Source organism: Triturus cristatus, chromosome 11 (genome assembly GCF_964204655.1).
Source record: "Triturus cristatus chromosome 11, aTriCri1.1, whole genome shotgun sequence".
NCBI classification, from domain to species: Eukaryota; Metazoa; Chordata; class Amphibia; order Caudata; family Salamandridae; genus Triturus; species Triturus cristatus.
Genome location: NC_140594.1, coordinates 763,068,772 through 763,089,073, shown reverse-complemented (window position 1 = coordinate 763,089,073; position 20,302 = coordinate 763,068,772). Strand labels below are relative to the sequence as shown.

At 46.3% G+C, this 20,302-nt stretch overlaps 1 protein-coding gene across 2 annotated transcripts in view; it reads right to left on the bottom strand.

The window, feature by feature from the left end:
- Positions 1 to 17,802: 17,802 nt before the first annotated feature.
- LOC146785418 (uncharacterized) overlaps positions 17,803 to 20,302 on the bottom strand; it is a 75,021-nt gene continuing 72,521 nt past the window's right edge. For both annotated transcript variants that reach the window (XR_014970396.1, XM_085633221.1), the window contains one exon: positions 17,803 to 19,077. Coding sequence is in view for 1 of the 2 variants with exons in the window: in XM_085633221.1 (XP_085489347.1) it covers positions 18,236 to 19,077 (842 nt within the window). In the remaining variant the exon portion in view is untranslated. The remainder of the gene's footprint in view (positions 19,078 to 20,302) is intronic.

Sequence of the window (20,302 nt, the reverse complement as noted above, 5' to 3'; positions counted from 1 at the left end):
AGTTATGTTATCACTATGTCCTTCTAATGTATCTATAGTAACTTTAAATGAAATTAGTAGAGCGAGTATACTCCAAAGAAGCATTAATAATCCTGTACAACAACAACACATTTTATTCAGCCAAACCTCGTTCTTTGCCGCTCTTTTCAATTTACTCCCTTTATCATTCTTTTCAGTCCTCCAAGCTCTCTTTCTCAGAACTCGGCCTTCTGATATTTCATCTTCGCTTTCCTCTGACTCTGTTTCAACTTGCTTTTTACTCTCAACAGTTTCTTTTTCCACCACTTCTTTTGTTTTCCCTACTTCTGTCCCTCCTCGAATCTCCGGCATGCAATCTTCCTGCTGACTACTTGTCCCTGCTTCTAACTGGATGTTGGAGTTCCCTACACTTCCTCGGGAGGTCTTCTGCAATAATATTTCCCTCTCTCTCTCTCTCTCTCTGTATCTGGCACCTGTCCATCTAAAGGTGTTGTTTCAGGTGGAATTTCTCTCAAACTTTCATCTGGCACTTCCTTCTCATGGATTTCTTTTATCGTCTCTCCACTGTCTTTTTCTTTGTTCTTCCCTTGTTCTTTCCTGGAAGAGTGTGCTCTTTGTTCTGTCTCTGAGTCTGAACTGGTATCAGAAATCTGTAATCTTCTCCTCAGGGAATTACTTCTGGGGACCGAAGTTAAACTCGGCTCTGTTTCCCCCCTTTCAGGGTTTTCTTTTTCTTTGAACTCTCCGTCATCCGACTCAGTACTGGATTCTGATTCATCAAAATACTCCTTTTCTTTGCTGTCAACTGGGTTTGGAATTCTCAAAGTATGACTTGCATGGATCCAGTTCTTCAATCCAGCACACTTCACAGCTGTTGTTGTGGTCAAGATGACTTGCCTTGGTTTTCCCCACCTGGGAACCAAACGGTTTCTTCTTCTGTGGACTTTTATCCTTACCCAGTCCCTTGGGCTTAGATCATGGGCTGGCTTCTTTTCAAGAGTGGTGGCATCCGCTCCAACCTGATGAAACACAGAATGAACTGCGTCAGCCAGGCTTTTACAGTATTCCAACACCATGTCATCAGTTATAGTCATCAGCTTGTTGACTGGTATAAACACATGGCGCATGGCTCGTCCCATGATGATTTCATGTGGACTCAAACCAGTAGTTCTGTCTGGAATTGATCTAATAGTCATGAGTACCAGAGGCAAGACATCGGGCCATTTCATATCTGTGGCTAAACACATTTTCCCTATTCTGTTTTTGATAGTACCATTCATCTGTTCCACCACACCAGAAGCTTCTGGTCGGTAGGCACAATGTAGTTTTTGTCGTACATTAAATGCTTCACAAATTAATTTTATGATCTCATTATGAAAATGTCCTCCTCTGTCTGATTCAATTGTTACTGGGAAACCAAATCTAGGGATAAATTCCCTCAAGAGTAATTTTGCCACTGTCATTCCATCATTTCTTCTTGTTGGGAACGCCTCTACCCACCTGGAGAATGGACATACCATAACCAAAACATACCTCAACCTGTTACAAGGAGGCATCTCAATGAAATCCACTTGCATTCTGGTAAAAGGCCCTCCTTCTCGACCTATTGTTCCTAGACTCACTACCGTCTTTCTTCCTGGATTGTATTGCTGACAAATTAGGCATCTCTGACAAAGACTTTCTGCTACAAGTCTGAATTTTGCATCATGCCAAGTCTGCTTGAAGGACCTAATCATGGCGTCTCTCCCTATATGTCCCTGTTCATGATACATCCTTGCCATGGCAGACATCATGCTATCAGGCATAACTGGTCTTCCATCTCGATAGACCCACACATGATCCTTCTCTCTTGGTGCACATCCTGCTTTTACCCACTGTTTTATTTCCACCTCTCCTGCTTCTTCCTGCAATTGTCCCATGTTCCCACAGTGTTAGTAAACATTGGGAAACAAGAAATCAATTCCTTTTCCTTTGCCCGATTGATTGAATTCTGATTTTGTGCACAATATTGCGCCATATCATTTGCGAATTTGTTACCAGTGGCAATGTAATCGCCACTGCAACTATGGGCAGCACATTTTACCACAGCCAATTGCCTAGGCAGCTGTATCGCCTCAAGCAACTTTCCAACCACTTCAGCATTCTTAATGGGAGTTCCACTTGAGGTTAGGAAACCTCTCAGCAGCCATATTTGGCTGAAGTCATGGACTACCTCATAGCCGTATTGGCTATCAGTTATCACAGTCACTCTCACACTTTTCCCAATCTTACAAGCTCTTGTCAGGGCAACAAGTTCAGCTACTTGGGCCGATCTTACTCCTTTCAAATAGGATGCTTCCATCACTGCTGCAACTGTACATACCGCATATGCTGCACTCAGCACTCCATCATCTGTCCTCAAACAAGATCCATCAACAAACATGACATAATCACTTTCTGGTAAGGGTTCATATTTTATGACAGGTCTTGGTTTTGTACAAAAATCAAGTACATCTAAACAGTCATGATCTGCTTCATCTCTTACTTCCACATGGCCTACATCAGGCAACAACGTTGAAGGATTCACATTCACACATCTCACAAGACTCACATTCGTTGCACCCAAAATGACCTTTTCATACTTAGTCAGTCGGCTGTGCGTCATATACTGGGTACGACTCCTTGTTAAAAGGATCGCCACATCATGAGGTACAAACACTTTCACAGGATATCCCATCACAATTCCTTCACTCTGTTCCAAACTTCGACATGTAGCAGCTACTGCTTTCAAACACCCAGGACAGGCTACAGCTGCTGGGTCCAACATGGATGAAAAATATGCAATTGGTTTCCTCAGTTTTCCATGCTTCTGTACTAGAACAGAGAGGGCACATCCATTTCTCTCACTGCAATACAACTCGAACTCCTGGTCATAATCAGGCATGCCTAATGCAGGCGCTTCACACAATTCTTCTCTCAATCTTTTGAATGCTGTCAATTCCTCTTTATTCAAATCAATTGGATCTCTCACATCACTTCTTGTCAATCGTACCAAAGGTTTTGCAATCAATGAAAAATTGCTTATCCACTGATGACAATATCCAACCATTCCCAGAAACATTCTCACTTCTCTTTGGGTCATTGGTGGGCTCATTCTTTTTATAATTCTGATTCTGTCTATAGTTATTTGCCTGTGTCCTTTCTCAATGTTATGTCCCAAATATTGTACTTCCTTCTTACAAAATTGTAATTTCGATGGTGACACTTTTAGTCCTCCATCTGCCAAATGATTCAGCAAGGCTACTGTGTCTACCTCACAAGCTTCACGAGTTTACGATGCCACAAGCAGGTCATCGATATATTGAAACAATACAGAATTTTCAGGCATTTCTAGACTTTCCAAAGTCTTCTTCAATAGCTGATTAAATATTGAGGGGTTTTCTGTATACCCCTGTGGAATTCGGCACCACGCCAAAATACGCTCACCGAACCGAAATGCAAAAATCTGCTGACTCTCATGGTGTAATGGGATGGAAAAGAAAGCATGGCATAGATCAATTACTGTATACCATTCTGCGTCATGAGGGATCTGACAAAAAAATCACAGATGGATTCGGTACAATGGGACAACATGGTACAACAATTTTGTTTATCTTTCTCAGATCTTGCACTATCCTGAACTTCCCACTAGGCTTCTTCAGTCCCATTATTGGTGAATTACATGGGCTACTCATTATTTCTCTCAAAATTCCTTGTTTTATCATTTTCTCAATCGCAGGAGTAACTCCATCGATTATTTCAGGTGTCAATTTATATTGTGGGACATTTGGGTAACTTACTCCTTCTTTTACAGTTATTTTTACTGGATCTACATTTCTCATCAATCCTACATCTTCTCCAGTGAAATCCCAAACTTCTGATTTAACAGATTGTTTTAATTCTTTTGGTAATTCGTCAGGGTTAAATACAGCATATGTTCCCGTAACCTCTTTCTCTCTGTTTGCCATTGTCATTTTATACAGCACATCATCATCTGGTGTTTCAAAGGCTATTCCATCTGGAGTACAAAATATAGTGCAGTTCATCTTGCACAATAAATCTCTACCTAAGAAGTTCACAGGACTAGTGTCGCACACGGCGAACCGGTGCATTTCAGAAGATTTCCCTATACTAACTTTCACTGGTTCTGTAAGGTAAGTTTTAATCTGTCTGTTGGATACACCAACTACTTGGATCGTTTCATCCGAGAGAGGAAGATTCTTGACATCAGCTGATCTAACAGTTGATTGAGTAGCACCAGTATCAACTAGGAAAGTAATATTTTCATTATTAACTTTTCCATCTACAAATGGGCCTGTCTGGTCTACTTCTAGAGTTGCGCCAAGCACGCACTCTTCTTCCTCCCTTCGTCACCGTCAATAACCCTCTTCTGAATCGCTTTCATCGTGTTGCAGCCAATACTGCGAAGGAGCGCTAGCGCGTGGCGGCTTATTTACCTGTTCTTCGTTGTAGAATCCATTCTCCTTACTATACTTCTGGCAATTTTTGTTCTGTAGAAAAGGTGGTTTTGGCACCTGATTCTGTTGTGTTACAACCTGCTGTTGCCATTGCTGTTGACCACTCACCTCATTCTGCACCTGTGGATTCAATGATGCATTTTAATCGTTAGTACTCGGAGGAAATTTACGCTCGAATTTCCAATGCCCTATCCTACCGCAATTATGACACGGAAATTTCTTTTTAGCCTCTTCGATATTCCCTTTATTTTTCCCAGGATTCAATTTTTGTCTTGACCCAGCTTGTTCCGCTAATTAGGCTTCCTGTCTCTCTGCTACCTTTACTTGTGCCCACATAGCCTTTTCTTTCAATTTTCGCTGTTTTGCTTCAATTTCATCACTGAAATATTTAGCATGTCTCAATACTTCGTCTATTTTCTTATTTTGCCAATCTACGGTATGCTGTTTTATCATTTCACTAATTTCTGGACGAAGACCATATACAAATCTGTATACGAAATGACTCAAATCCTTGTCACTTAGATTTTCATCTCCACTGAATTGTTTAAAAGCTAAAATTAACCTCTCATAATAGGCATGTACTGACTCTTTGCTTTCCTGATGTGTTCTGTCAATTTTTCCCCAATCTGTTCCTTCAGTGCCCGCCCCTTTCCCCGCCCAGTGCCGGCCGTTGCATTAGCGGGCGGGGTCTATGACGAGCTGGACTCGTCATGGGCACAGCGCCACCGCGGCCCATGACGAGTCCAGCTCGTCATGGGCACTGAAGGGGTTAAGAGATACCTTGTTTTTCAAAAATGCCATAACCTGTTCATATTTCTTCATTACCTCGGGGTCTGGAGCCCCTGTTTTTGGATCCCTTGGGTATTCCTGTGTCAGCCAATCTATCATGATTTTGCACTCTGTCCATAGATCTGCTGGTACTATTATGTCAAACAAGCTATTTAGATCAATCCACAATACTTTGGATAATTTTACAAATCTGTCCACCTGTCTATACCACTCGACGGGTTTTTAACGCAGTCGAGGAAAGTCATTCGTAAATGACAAAATATCCTGTCTAGTCCATGGGACATGCACATATCCTCCTCCTGGAATCTCTCTCATAGGGCATTCTGTCAAACCTTCTCTTTTTCTCTGACAGGGTAAGCTGAAAACGTTTTGTCTGAAACTTCATCTCGTTTACGATACCATCTGCTTTTCCATTTGTCCACATCTCCCCATTTTCTCAACAAAATAATTATCTCTTTTATCTGACCTATTCGTCCTGTGGTATTCAGGTTTTCAATGTCTTTTTCAGTGAAATCTACTCGATAGGGTTTCTGTAGTGCTTTTACCTTTTCAATATCTATACCCATTTCATTTGCCACTTCTTTTAATCTTTCATGGAGACTTTTTGCTCTCCAAGTTATGCTTTTACACAGAAATAACAACTCCTCATCTTGTAAGTTTTTAATTTTTCTGTCGAGATAGTTCCTACTATTAATTCTTCCAGTACCATTCGTAGTTTGGCCACACCTATTGACTGAGATTCTTTGTCTTTCTTTTGCAAGCTTCTCAACCATTCACTCAATTCCTCTGTAGATGCTCCTACTGGCTTCTCTACATTTCCTTGCCCAAAATCCTTTTGTGTTTCTGACATTGACTCCACTATTGTCATACGCTTTTCTGCACAGTTTTGACCTCATAACGGGTTATTTGAAAAATTCGGTTCAATCATACTCATAGTCTGTCTCCATGGATTCTCATTCTGACCCATTCTTGGTTGTTCAGTCGGTTTACTACTTTTATAAGGGACTGTCAAACAATGTTCGCTATCTTTCTGTTTATCAAAAATAGGCATTACTGGACCTATCGTTACTGGAACGGTTACCGCTTCCAGATTCTTAGTCAATTCTCTTATTTTCTCGGTTAATTCTAGGGTAGTTTTTGCTAGTTCTGCTGAATTTTCATCGTTTACTTCACCTCCGGACTTCTTCTCTACCTCTCTAATGGAATTCTTTCTTCCCAAATCTTGGAACTCTGGTTCCGATTTTATGATTCATACTGTTTCTTTCATTGAGGCACTTGGGGTTAATATTTCTGGTTCTGGTTGATATGGAGGAGGATTCTTATTGAACATATCATCAAGAACATGATCCTCTGATTCATTCATTCCATACCCTCTCGATCGATTCCACATTATGCCTCTTTTCTACACACTTTCTTCCTTCATTCTCTCTTGCAGTTCTTACGGGAAACAAACCCTCAGTCATACTCGCATTCCGCCACCTTCTCATTCGATCATCATGCGTCTCATGGCCGTAGGATCTGCCAAACATGTACCTATATCATCTACCGTTTCTCTGTCTTTCTCGGTCATGCACCTCATCTTCCCACTCCGTTCAAAGCCTCAAATTGGGTCAGTCTCGGTCTTGGTTCTAAATTCAGCATTTTCTCTCTCAAATTTCTCAAAACAGCCAAATTAAATGAACCATGTTCTGGAAAAGCCAACACTCCGTCCTTTTCGGGAAACTTGACCCAATTATCTAACCAAATACAAGTGTGATATCCATATTTCACAACCATAAAGGATGCAGGGGTTTTCGGTGGAGGAAGTAACTGTCCTTCCCTAGTTACAATCGGTTTGTCCTTCTTAAACCACTTTTTAATTCTACCAACCCAAGACTTTTTCTACTTTTCTGGTGGATTGTAATACATTTTCCTGTCTTTCGTGTATCACTAGTCTCTCCTTACAACTGTACCTCTATTCTGTCCAATCGTAGCGCGACTCACACTAACGCACCAATCCGGAGTGTCTACGTCACTTTCACAATTTTCCAATCCCAGCACGACTCACACTAACGCAGCAATATGGAGCGTCTACGTCACCCTGTATTTCTCCACTCCTAGCGTGGCGCACACTAACGCACCAATCCAGAGTGTTTTACGTTTCTGACCGACTGTCAAATCCCAGCGCGGTCGTTCTGACGTCAGCAGCCGCTGTGGCAGCTCCTGCTCCTGTCTACCCCTCCTTCACAAAATCCGCTCGGTAAGTTTTTGTCTCAAATTTTACAATTCTGTTAATAACAACATAAAAACACCCCCATTGTCCGCTTCGCTAACCAAGGAATAGCAATGGACCTTTCTCACGAGAATTCCGTCTTTCCCGAGAACAGCGCTTAGCTCTGCCCTACTACAGAATCGTTACTTCCGTTGATAAAGTAGCACATCCCTCTACTTTACCCTTCTAACAAGCATTAGTTAACCGTTTCTCCAGAATTAAGACACATAGTTGGAGACCCAATGTTCCTGAGAAATAAAACTAGAGTTTCACAATTAACCCGAATGCCTTTACATTCACTCACTTTCACACTAGAAAATGTAGTACATTCACACAGAATCCTGTCTTTCCCGAGAACAGCGAACAGTCTGTCCTACTACAGAATTATAACATACGTTAACAAAGCAGTGCTTCCCTCTACTTTGTCCTTCTAACAAGCTCAGAGAACACCTGTTACCTTTCCAGTGATAAGCGTTATCGGAATGCCATTTGGACTCCTGGTACCTAAGACCAAAATTTCACAGGTAACCTTCGCTATCATACACACTTCTCTCACACAAAAAATGTCTCTAATGGCAACACATGATGATGTCACCGAATCAAACCCAGACAATGCGTCATGCAACTTTAATCGTTACACGTTTCTCCCTATGTACCTACAGGGCAACAACAATTCCATCTTTCCCGAGAGCAGCGCTTACCTCTGCTCTACTACAGAACCGTCACAAACTTCCGACTTCCTACATCCCAGAAGCCGTGCAAACAACATATAACTCAGCACGACTCACATAGAGTGTTAGTACATAAACCAATATCAATAACCAATAATCAATAAGCTATTTACAAGCAATAATCACCAAACCAAAACAATAAAAACCATCATACTGCTACCAGAAAAACTGTTGCAGCGTGGAACATCAAATTCCCCCTTCGACACAGACCAAATACCTCAATAGTAAATTCACTCGAATACATTCATTGGTGGGGCCCATAACACCAACACTCACACTTTGTTGATCTGCTTCCCTAGAGGAATAAGCTTCCAAACGCTGACATGAAAGGAATATCTTTACCTAACCCTAAATGCGTTGACTCCAACCCTGAGATATTCCCCTCATTAGGTGATGAATCATTTAGTTGTTAAATATGGTTTTAGTGAACACAATCATTTATCTATACTTTACTCATTAATCTAGATTTTCTTCTTCAAATAATCGACACCACACATTAGTCAATTAATCAAATATCATTTATCTAAGAAAATTGCAAGTTGTTAGAAATCATCATTAGAACCGCAGAACATCAAATTGACCTAATCTGGCTAAAAGTCGTCATCTAAGTCAGTCAAGTCATGGAAAAACCTTTTAATTTCATCAAAGTCAGGCCGCAATTCAGTCTCTCAAAGATTCAGGATAACAGCTGTCCAGCAGTGTCACCGTCCTCTCCGTCAGCATAACGTCAGGAAATCGAGTTCGTCAAAGAAGTAGAGTTTTTTAGTTCAATTCCCTACCTACTTTTATAATGAAAATAATGTCAAAAAGTATCAAGATTGGGGTTTTAGAAAGTTCTGATTGGTCGTCTTGGGGTCGAGCGGTAAAGTTCTCACAAAGTCTGCAAAATGAAGTCATCGCACTTGCTGGTTCCGATTTTAAAACAGTTCATTGTCTTGTCGTTGGCAAAGTTCCAGGAGCAACCTTGACTAGGGCATCGTCTCCTGGGGTCAGGACTAGGCCACTGTTGCTGGCGGTGACGCATGCGCACTTCAACCAGAACCTCGTGTTGTCAGGAGCAGTCACGTTCAACGTCTCGTTCAGCCATTTTGACTAGGCCGAAATGGGCAACAACAAACACAAAAACGTAATTAAAACATGGAAATGGCTAATAATATGTTAATCCCTCGCTAATACCCCCTAATTATCTAGCAGAAAGCAACATCCAAAGCGTTTATCACTTAATAAAGCACAATTTACAATCACATCACAAAAGCAACATGTATCATGCAATATTCTAATTTTCTATTATCAGTATGCGTGCATGTGTTAGTCTACAATTAGTTTAGCCATGCAAAGTGCAATTCCCACATGTAATTCTTTTGTTAATATGATTGATAAATCTTTCACTGCAAACCAATTAATAAGATTACTATTAGTTGAATATTCAGATTAATATAAACATGCAGAATGGGGGGGGTATACACAATTTTGTACTACCCGCTCCAGCATATGCAATAAAAATGATTTTCTGAAGTGTGCATGCCCATCAAACAAAAAACAAAATATGTTCTTCTGGCTATCTTGATCACTTTAGCAGGGGGCCTTTTGGATGCTGGAGGTCCTGGGCAATCACCCAATTTACCCATGCCTTAAAACAGCCCTGTATCAAGCACCATAAAGCCAAGAAAGATCTGAACTAGTGCAATTTTTCACATAATGATATGGAAGAACATGAGTGCACCTTAGAGTAAGGGGCAAAAGCTATGGGCATCAGGGGAGCCTAGTGTGCTGTGCAAAAAAAGTCTCAAAGATGATATGCAGCAAGGGACTACCTGGTATTCTGCAGGATGGAAGTGTAGGATAATGTGCATCAGTTCAGGGAAGTGCAAGCCCACGTACATTGGGAGCATAGAATATTGTGCATCTGGCAGGACAGGGTGATTGGCAATGAGGGGCACAGACTGGTATATATTGGAGGACATAGTATGATGTCGAGAAGTGAGTACAGACTGATGTGCACATGCTTGATGTCCATTGGTAGATAAGCACATGGTGATATCAGAGCCTTCTACAGAACAAAATAGCATGCATGGGTGTTGGTATGTGCACATTGTGCCTGTGTGTCTGCATGCATGTATGCAAGATTATCTGTATATTTGTTGATCAGCAGAAAGCATATTAACCTTTTCTCATTGACAGAAAAGACTGCATCCCCACATCCATTACATTTATTTAGATTTTAACAGAGATGAGATTTTAGCTTGAGGTGTTTGTCAAATCTAAATCCATAGACAGAGGGACCTCTAACTTTAAACCAACACCACCCTTTACCAGTATGGCATTCTTTCTAAACAACTGGTCCATCCTCTTGAAACAATGACTATTGAAGGTTTGTAAATACCACTTACAGCTCCAGAAGTAAGTGCTACCAGAAGCCGCCTGCATACCGCCACATGGGCACACATAGATGAGACTGTTGGCAGGTGTGCATAGGGCCTGTATATGTTAGTCTGCCTGCATGGGTGGTATTTGTGACTATGTATACTGCATGTTGGTCTGTGTGCACAGATACCTTTATGATTGTGGTTCTGTCTATACATGTGTCTTTATGTCTGTGGGCATGGTTGTCCATTTTTTTTGTGTGTAATTGTCTATATCTGGAGTCTCTAGAGATAGGTGTACGGATGTTCTGTGCAGGATAGGGATGTAAAATTAAAAGATGCCAGGCATGGCTCTTGCTCAACTGGTATAATATATTGAACTGAGGCCCAGATCCCAACCCATCAACCTGACTGGGATCCTGCTGCTACTGTTGTCAAAGATGCCTGCCTGTCTGTTTAATGGCAGCGTTGGTTGAAGTATACCATTGATGAGATATCAGCAGAGTGAGAGAGGGTTTCACACAGCATGTGTATATGTGCACTGTTCTTCCGTCATTGTCCTGTAGTTCTGGCTCTTTTATGAGCCTGTCTACAGACCGAAATGCAATGTGCACATGGCTTGCACCTTTAGGAAGCAAAGTGCACATATGCAGCATAACTTAAACAAGTCAATTCTTACAGTTGCTTTTAAAACGGAAGATAAGTGACAGAATTTGCTTTTATTTGTTTTGTTTTAGATGTGCTATAAAAAAAACACAGCTGTTACTTGATGCCGTGGGACTGTCCAGATCACATATCAGGTGGCCCCCAGTGTCGGCTTTGGGCAATTGCCCATTTTGACCATGCTTTAAAACATCATTGACACACCTACCATCACGGTCTTTGCTAGACAGATAGGAGAGCCCCAGAAGCAGTGTGTTCACGCTGCATGTCATCCTGCTGCCTGCATGCAGTGCCCTCCCTGACGGTAGTCAGGCTCCAGGAGAGACAGTTCTGATGATTCATAAGTCATATTAGTATCATTCATTGCACCCGGGTGTGCACAACAGCCTCAGCCCAGCCCCCTTTCTTCTGTCTGTCTCGCTTCCTCACTCCCTTACTCTGGAGACAGCTACGGTTCTTTCAGTTTCAGTATTGGTAATGCAGGCAGGGTTTACGGCGCAGATCACGTGCACTGTCTCAAATGTCAAGCTTAACCATATTTTAAATAAATAACAGAAACTGAAAGGTCTGGTCAGTTGGGGGGCCAGAGCCAATTATGGCTGGGCCGGGACCCGCTCTCCCCATGTGTATGGCCATTCCTGGGCTCCTCTGCTATGGGCCCTGCTGACTCCAAAGCATCATTTTGGAGCCTGAGCATCCCTGCCAAACTGATGCAGCTGCCTGCACGGAAGCAGTGGACACTGCTCACCAAGTGCATGACACAGCAAAGTCAACTTTCAACGAAGCCCCAACTTTGCCACAGGACCTCTGAAGAACTGCTGCTGCATGAGTCTCGGACACTGCATCACTGACATCTGTGGTGAACCGCCCAGACTCCAATGCATGCCCGGCCCTGCTTGGGGTTCGACTGACGCATCACGCTCACCCCAGCAGTTTTACTACAACACCTCAAAATTGATGCACCCTGCTCTTCACATTGACACATCACTGACGCTTCACCGTCTTTGGAAACCAAAGCCTCGCAACCTCAACTGATGCATCTCCTCCTTTGTGCAACACATCGTTCCCGAGCACCAGCACCTTAACCAGCTTGCAGTGCCTCCAGGAACCGACACATCACCTGCACCCCCAATTCATCCTCTCCGTTGCACACCGCTTCGTCCGCGAGCATCGAGGAATCCAAGGTATTGTCAACGGTTCTGCCTGACTCCTGTCTCCAGCCCATGCTCCATCACAGTTAGACAGAACTTTTCGATTTGCCTAAGTCAAGCATGACCAGATAGCCCCAGTTGGAGTTGTTGCCTTCTAAGCACTGCATGTTGTGTTAATGTTGAAAAATTCATATATTAACTTGTGAATGTTGTATTTTTGTTGTTTTGGTCTTGCTCAGATACATATTGGCTAGTTGTCTAAAGATGTGCGGAGTACTTTTGTGGTGTTTTTACTGTATTTGTGTGTGTGTGTGTGTTGTGTGTATGATGTGTACACACAAATACTTTACTCATTACCTCTTTAGTTTAGCCGTACTACTCTGTGCCAGGCTACCAGAGGGTGAGCACAGGTAAACTTTTAGTGTGTACTACACTTACCCTGGCTGGGAGAGTGGTTCCTGCTTGGACAGGGTGCATATCTCTGCCAACCAGAAACCAAATATCTAACACTAGTGAAGAAGCATGTATTCAAGCTGTATTGAAGAACATATTTTAGTGTAAGAATATGGACAGGTGATTGCCCTGATTCTTCAGAAGCAGCAGAAGAATGTATTTTTTAAATACAGAGTCATGATACTGTAATTAATAGGGTTATTGGTTGAGGGAAAATAAATGTTACTCAGGCAACAACCCCAATCCTTGTCAACGTGAACCACAAAAGTCATTGAATTAACCTGTGCTTAGCCATCTGGTAGCTTGGCGCAAAAGTCTTTCAGGCTTAACTTAGTCACTGTGTAAAGTAATTTATGCAGCTAACAGTAATAAAGTGAATGCACAACCCAATTTTGAAAAATAAGATAGATTTTACAAAATAAAATAAAAACAAAACAAATTAAATCCTATCAGTCCAACCAGATTCTTTTTAAGTTTTCAGTGAAAACTAGCACCTTAAAGACCAAAATGCAAACCGCGCGTATCTGGTTGCGTGAGACTGGGACAAAGTCAAAAGTTAAGGTTGATCACGATGGAGCACAAGCCACATACAGTAGGTGGAGTTGGCCTGGTCTCAGCTGACCTTCAGACCGAGATTACATTTTGAAGAATTCAGCGGGACAAGACAGCAGGTTGCATCCAAAGAGGAGTCGTCTTTGCCGGGAAACGCTGAACCAAGTCTCGGAGAAGTAATTAACAATGGCTGGAATAAGCTCTGAGCAGAAGAAGACTGATTTCCAGGCTGAGGATTTTTTTGTCATAGGTAAGGAGCTGGTCCCCATCGAATCCGGTAAAAGATTTTTTCCTTCGGACTAAGGCAACTTTTTTGAAAGACAAAAATCTCCAGCAGGACAGAGCTACAAGCTGTAGCAGAAGAGGGCTCCATGAGGCCAGACACGGTCACTGAGAGTTCCTGATTAACAGGATTTGCTACTCTGTAGAATAACGTAGCAGGATCTACTGCAAAGTCAGACCAACTGGCAATGGACCTTGGGCGTATTGACTGTCAGGTAGCTCCTTCTCTTCTGTCAGTTCTTTTGGTATTTTTGGTGAAGCTTTTCGAAGTCCCACGTTTTAGGGCTAGGCAGGAGCTATACCTCTAACATCACTTCCAAGGGTGCCGGACCTGAGAGGCACTATTTGGTGGGGAGGGCGTTAAGACTCACTCCAGCAAAGATGAGGTGCAGAGGTCAAGGTCTCTGGAGCTTGTTATGACTCTGTAGCTCACACAGAATGCCAGCCAACTATCCATTGGACTTATGTCTGGTGGTCCTGTGTTCACGGAGATGGCCCCATTCTCCTTTAAGCATCAAGGCAGGCCTCTAGCAGCAGGGAAATTCTCTGGGGAGCAAGGCATTCCTCAAGCAGCAGGGCAGTCCTCTTGTAGCAGCAGGGCACACCTCTGGGAACCAAGGCAGGCCTCAAGCAGCAGGGCAGTCCTCTAGGGGTCCAGGAAGTCCTTCTGAAGTCTTCCACAAGTTCAGAAGGGTATTGAAGAGGTGTTCTGTGGTGAAATATTTATACTTAGTGCGTGTAACAAGAGGGAGAGAGAGGACTAGTTAGCTAGTCCAAGTCCCCGAGGGTTTATATGTGATTAAACAAAGAGGACTAGCTTAAGTTGACCAAAGTGTTACAGTACTCAAATTAGTTCTGTCACGGGCACCTTGTTGGTGTATTCATGAAGCCCTCACCCACCAACCTAGTTGGTGGCATGCTTCATCATCGGGCCCACCCAGTGACACCTAGTATGTCCCGGGTGTGCTACGACACCTGATTACAGCGGAGCTGGTATATTGCTGAGAGTGCAGTGAGGTTGGGTGAGTTGTGATTTAAAACGGCTTGGTGGTGGTCCCAGTACCCGAGGGTAAATTAAATGTTAATAACTGGGCCGTCACCAGCGGTTAAAAGTAAGGCTACAGGACGCGTGAGGGTGGCGAGTTACTGCCCCCTGCGTCCTTCAGATGGTCGACATGTTTCAGCCAGTGCCTTAGAGTGTTCTGGCTTTCCTCAGGACCGTTTTTTTAAAAAGGTGTGGTGAAATAAAACAGACTTAGGTGCCAATTACGATCCGGTAAAAACCGGGTACGAACCGTCGGACGGAGCATATTCTCCGTCCGACGCGTACCCGGTCGTCAAAATCTACCAACATGGAATTACGATTCGCACGGAAACACCATTTCCGTACGAATCGTACAAAACCCCGACCGACGAAAATAAACATACAAATGCGATCCGGGAATGCGCGGAGCTGACGTCGGGACGCGCGCAGCCTGCCATTCACGAACCAGGAATTACGATTCGCACCGATGTCATCCCGCACGGTGAATATTTTCCGGCTGCCAAAAACTGCCGGGAAATCAGGACGACGCGAACAAGGAGTACCAGTACGCGACGGACAGACAGGACGACGCGAACAAGGAGTACCCGTACGCGACGGACAGACATGGACCCGAACCTACGTGTCATCCCGGCCCTCATAGCAGTCCACCTCCTCTACAGGTTACGACGCAGACGCCGCAGAAGGTCAGAACAACAAACGGAGGGGGGAAAGGGGGGGGCAGGACCAGGGGCAGGCCACAAAACCCCCACCATAGTCACACAGCACACATGCCCTGGACATACCTGACCCTCAGGCCCTGGTCACTACGAGGGGGTGGGGGCGTGTCCAGCTAAGCCAGCGACCGCCACAACAGAAGTTCATGACGACGCGAACCGGCAACACAACCAGACAGGTACGTCCCATACCCACGCCTTAAGAGCGTGGGTACGAGTCGTACCACGCCCACACCTACGTCACCCCAACAATGGCTGGACGGCACGTACCCACGTGGCAAAGGCCTGGGTACGGGCCGCACAAGCATCACATAGCGTGGGGAGGGATATGTACGGACCGTACCCCCACCCCGTATGCATGGAGCGTACCCCCAACCCCAACAGTGTAAGTACGACACGTACCCCCACCCGCGTATGCATGGAGCGTACCCCAATGCCAACAGTGTAAGTACGACACGTACCTCCACCCGCGTATGCATGGAGCGTACCCCCATGTCAACAGTGTAAGTACGACAAGTACCCCCACCCGCGTATGCATGGAGCGTACCCCCCATGCCAACAGGGTAAGTACGACACGTACCCCCACCCGTGTGTGCATGGAGCGTACCCCCCATGCCAACAGTGTAAGTACAACACGTACCTCCACCCGCGTATGCATGGAGCGTACCCCCAACCCCAACAGTGTGAGTACGACACGTACCCCCACCTGTGTATGCATGGAGCGTACACCCCATGCCAACAGTGTAAGTACGACACATACCCCCACCCGCATATGCAAGGAGCGTACTCCCACCCCAACAGTGTAAGTACGACCCGTACCCCACCCGCATACGTATGGAGCGTACCCCCACCCCAACAGTGTAAGTACGACCCGTACCCCACCCGCGTACGTATGGAGCCGACTCCCACCCCAACAGTGTAAGTACGAACCCTACCCCCATGGAGCGAACCCACACACGTGTATGTACTAAGCGTACAGATTGTTAAATAGGAGGGGTGTGTGCAGAGTCCTCCCAGCAGTGCCCAGAGACAGGAGGGGTGGGTGCCTATCACTCCCAGCAGTGCCCAGAGACAGGAGGGGTGGGTGCCTATCACTCCCAGCAGTGCCCAGAGACAGGAGGGGTGTGTGCAGAGTCCTCACAGCAGTGCCCAGAGACAGGAGGGGTGGGTGCCTATCACTCCCAGCAGTGCCCAGAGTCAGGAGGGGTGTGTGCAGAGTCCTCCCAGCAGTGCCCAGAGACAGGAGGGGTGGGTGCAGAGTCCTCACAGCAGTGCCCAGAGACAGGAGGGGTGGGTGCCTATCACTCCCAGCAGTGCCCAGAGTCAGGAGGGGTGTGTGCAGAGTCCTCACAGCAGTGCCCAGAGACAGGAGGGGTGGGTGCCTATCACTCCCAGCAGTGCCCAGAGACAGGAGGGGTGTGTGCCTATCACTCCCAGCAGTGCCCAGAGTCAGGAGGGGTGTGTGCAGAGTCCTCACAGCAGTGCCCAGAGACAGGAGGGGTGGGTGCCTATCACTCCCAGCAGTGCCCAGAGTCAGGAGGGGTGTGTGCAGAGTCCTCCCAGCAGTGCCCAGAGACAGGAGGGGTGTGTGCAGAGTCCTCACAGCAGTGCCCAGATACAGGAGGGGTGGGTGCCTATCACTCCCAGCAGTGCCCAGAGTCAGGAGGGGTGTGTGCAGAGTCCTCACAGCAGTGCCCAGAGACAGGAGGGGTGGTGCCTATCACTCCCAGCAGTGCCCATGAAACGCAAAGGGTGGAGTAGCCACAGATACCATGCCCACAAATATCAGTCAGGTGCACAAAGACCCTGCAGTACATGTACCACATGTGTGCGAGGCTGGGAGTATACGCATGCATAGCGCAGAAAAGAAAACATGTACACATGAAGTCATGTCAATAGTCCACACACACAAGTACTATGACTACCAAGGATGCCACGAATGATGCAGGTGGAGACATCGCTCAGCATGCATGTGCAAAGTTGAAGGAGTCCGTCACACACCCAGCTGATGTAGACACAGCTCAGCACCACATATTGGGGACACCCTGCAGGGAAGATGTCAGGGTACACAGAGGAAGAAATACACCCTGGTACAATTCCACCATGCAGCAACTGCGTACATGGACTGAGAGACCTAGCTAACACTGTGTGATGGCACACAGATACCAGGGTCCCCACTATGACCAGCACACTACTACATTTCCCACACACCCAACACATGATCACCACCCATATTCATGTAGCAGCCCCACCAACAGCAATATCAGTAAAGCAGTAGTGTTCAAAGGAAACAAAAATGGCTTTAATCAGCATTATCTTAAATTGTTTGTTCTCAGAAAGTTCAAAAGTAAAAAAGCCCATAGGGCAGTCCAGAAGTCACAGCTGGATGGGGGACACAGTGGGATGCGTGTCCCCTAGCTTGCCTGCACAGTTACAAGTCGTCGTCTTCCACAGGGGTGAGGGCATCATGTGGGGGGGAAGGAACAGGCACCGCAGGGACAGGAGGGCAAAGGGTAGGCGAATTGGGTGCAGGGATGGAGGACTCCACCACAGGGCGTGGGGCAGGGCCAAAGGTGGATTCCAGGAGCGCGCTGCACACCGTGGCAAGGTCCTCCAGGGACTCCCCTGCACCCGAAGGAACCACAGGCCCCAAGGAGGGGGGGGGGGGTCAGAGGGATGGGTCGCAGCGCCACTGGGGGTGGGTGTGGACAGGGGGGGGACTCAAGCACCCTAACCGTGGACTTCCTTGACCGCTTGCGGGGTGGTGTCAATGTGGGGCGATGTGGCCAGGAGAGCTGAGGGGAGGGGATTTGGAGGGAGTGGATTGGGTGGAATGCGGACTCCCACTCTGGCTGCGTGTCACACGTTTGCTCCCAGACCCAGTGGGTGTGCCTACTATACCCTGTGTGTGCGTGTCAGGAGGTGTGCGGCGGACCTTCCCTGCTGGTGTGGTGCCTGTGTCTGTTGTGGTGTGTGCATGCTGACGTCTGGGTGTATGTGGGACAGGTATGGGAGTGGGAAGTGTTGAAGGGGCAGGGGTAGTGGGTGGGACGTAGCGCTGCAGGAGACCCACTGCTGCAGTCAGTGTGGAGTCTATGGACCTCAGCAAGTTGCGTTGGTCAGCCTGCGATGAATGAATGCACTCCAAGTATGCCTCCATGTTGTTGAGGACCTGGCTGTGGGCATGGAGGACATTAAGGATCGCAGTCTGACCAACCTGCAACTGCCGCTGGATGTCCACAGACTCGGCATTGGCGGCAGCAGTGGAGACAGGGGCAGGGGCTGCGGTGCCTGGCAGGAAGCAGACATGTGGTGACTGGGGATGCTGGGAAGGGACACGAGCACGTGGGAGGCGGCTGATGCCAATGGAGGGGGCGGGGCGAGATGTAGGGCTGCTGTCAGATGGTGGTGCAGCCACAGCCCACTCGGAGAGATCATCCTCGGACCCGTCAGCTTCATACTCAGTTGTGCCAGTCGACAGGTCCCCGGGTTCACTCTCCTCCGCCTCAGGCCCACTCGATGTGCCAGCCGCCATTTCACCGCTGGCACTGGTGCTCGGTCCCTCTGCGCCGTCTGTGTCCATGTCTCCCTCCGTGTCCCCCGACGATGCTGTGGGCAGGGTGAAGAGACAGAAATTAATCATACACCTGTATACATATGTCACATGAGTCCAATCTACTTAGGTTACAGTGCATAGCCTGAAACGAAGGAAGAGTAACAACTACTAAACAAGGTACATATGTAGGCCCTGCAAGACACAGTTGTTTGACCCACCATGCCACCGAAAAACTATGGAGAGCATGACACAATAGCAAATGAGATGACATGGAATTTTGACTGAGGAGCAAGGCCCTGGGGACAATCCAGCACTGCATCTGCACCACACAGCGTGGCAGGAAATAGGGATGAGCAGGGATCATAGGCAGGTACTAGAGGCACATTCAGCATAGGTAATACTGATAACATGCCCACCCTGACTGGCACACTGCACCTTGAGTGTATGTCCAGGCAAACATCACACACTGGCCAGTCCTAGCAAGGAGATATCAGGTTGTGACATGAAGGCCATGCCCGCACCACCCACCCCCTACATGAGACAAATCTATGGAGACACAGGAAGCACATACATCCCTTAGTCTGGGTGAAATACACATTGGATGCGAAAAGTCTATATTGCACACAAAATACCCAAGGTGCGCCTGTCCAAATAATCATGTACAAATGGGCATCATGACATGATTGTAACAAGACACACAGGCAATGGCCACCGTGAGTATGTCCTGGGAAAATCAGGTCAGGCTGGACAGTGGACACCTGTACTACAGTTCACGTCAATATACATGGTGCCAGGGGACAATGGCACAGAGCACAACCTATGCTGTAGACACAGAGATTGTCGACATTTTCGGATTACACACATGAGACCTAGGAAAATATGCCCCTGGGGACAGTAGTGGCCACACAACTCCATGCTCCTGAATGGGAATGACTGCAACACACGCTAACATCCCTGCACTATGCGTACAGCACACTCATGCACATCATGTCACAGGCCACCACATAGGACATGCGTGCTGGAAGGCCTCGCACTTGAGAGATTAACTCCCATGTCTGGACTCAGCATTACTGCCAACTGACATGGAACCCACACGTCCAGAACGGGACAGGCCCAGGCAAGGTCCCAATACCTGTAACACACCACCCCCACACATGATGCTGCAGGCATAGTACACTTTGAGAAGGTGGCAGGCTACATAACCTTGTGACCGAGTGACTACACACAGACCAGGGAACACATTGCAAGGAGGGGAAGGGAGGCAGGAGAGCACAGCAA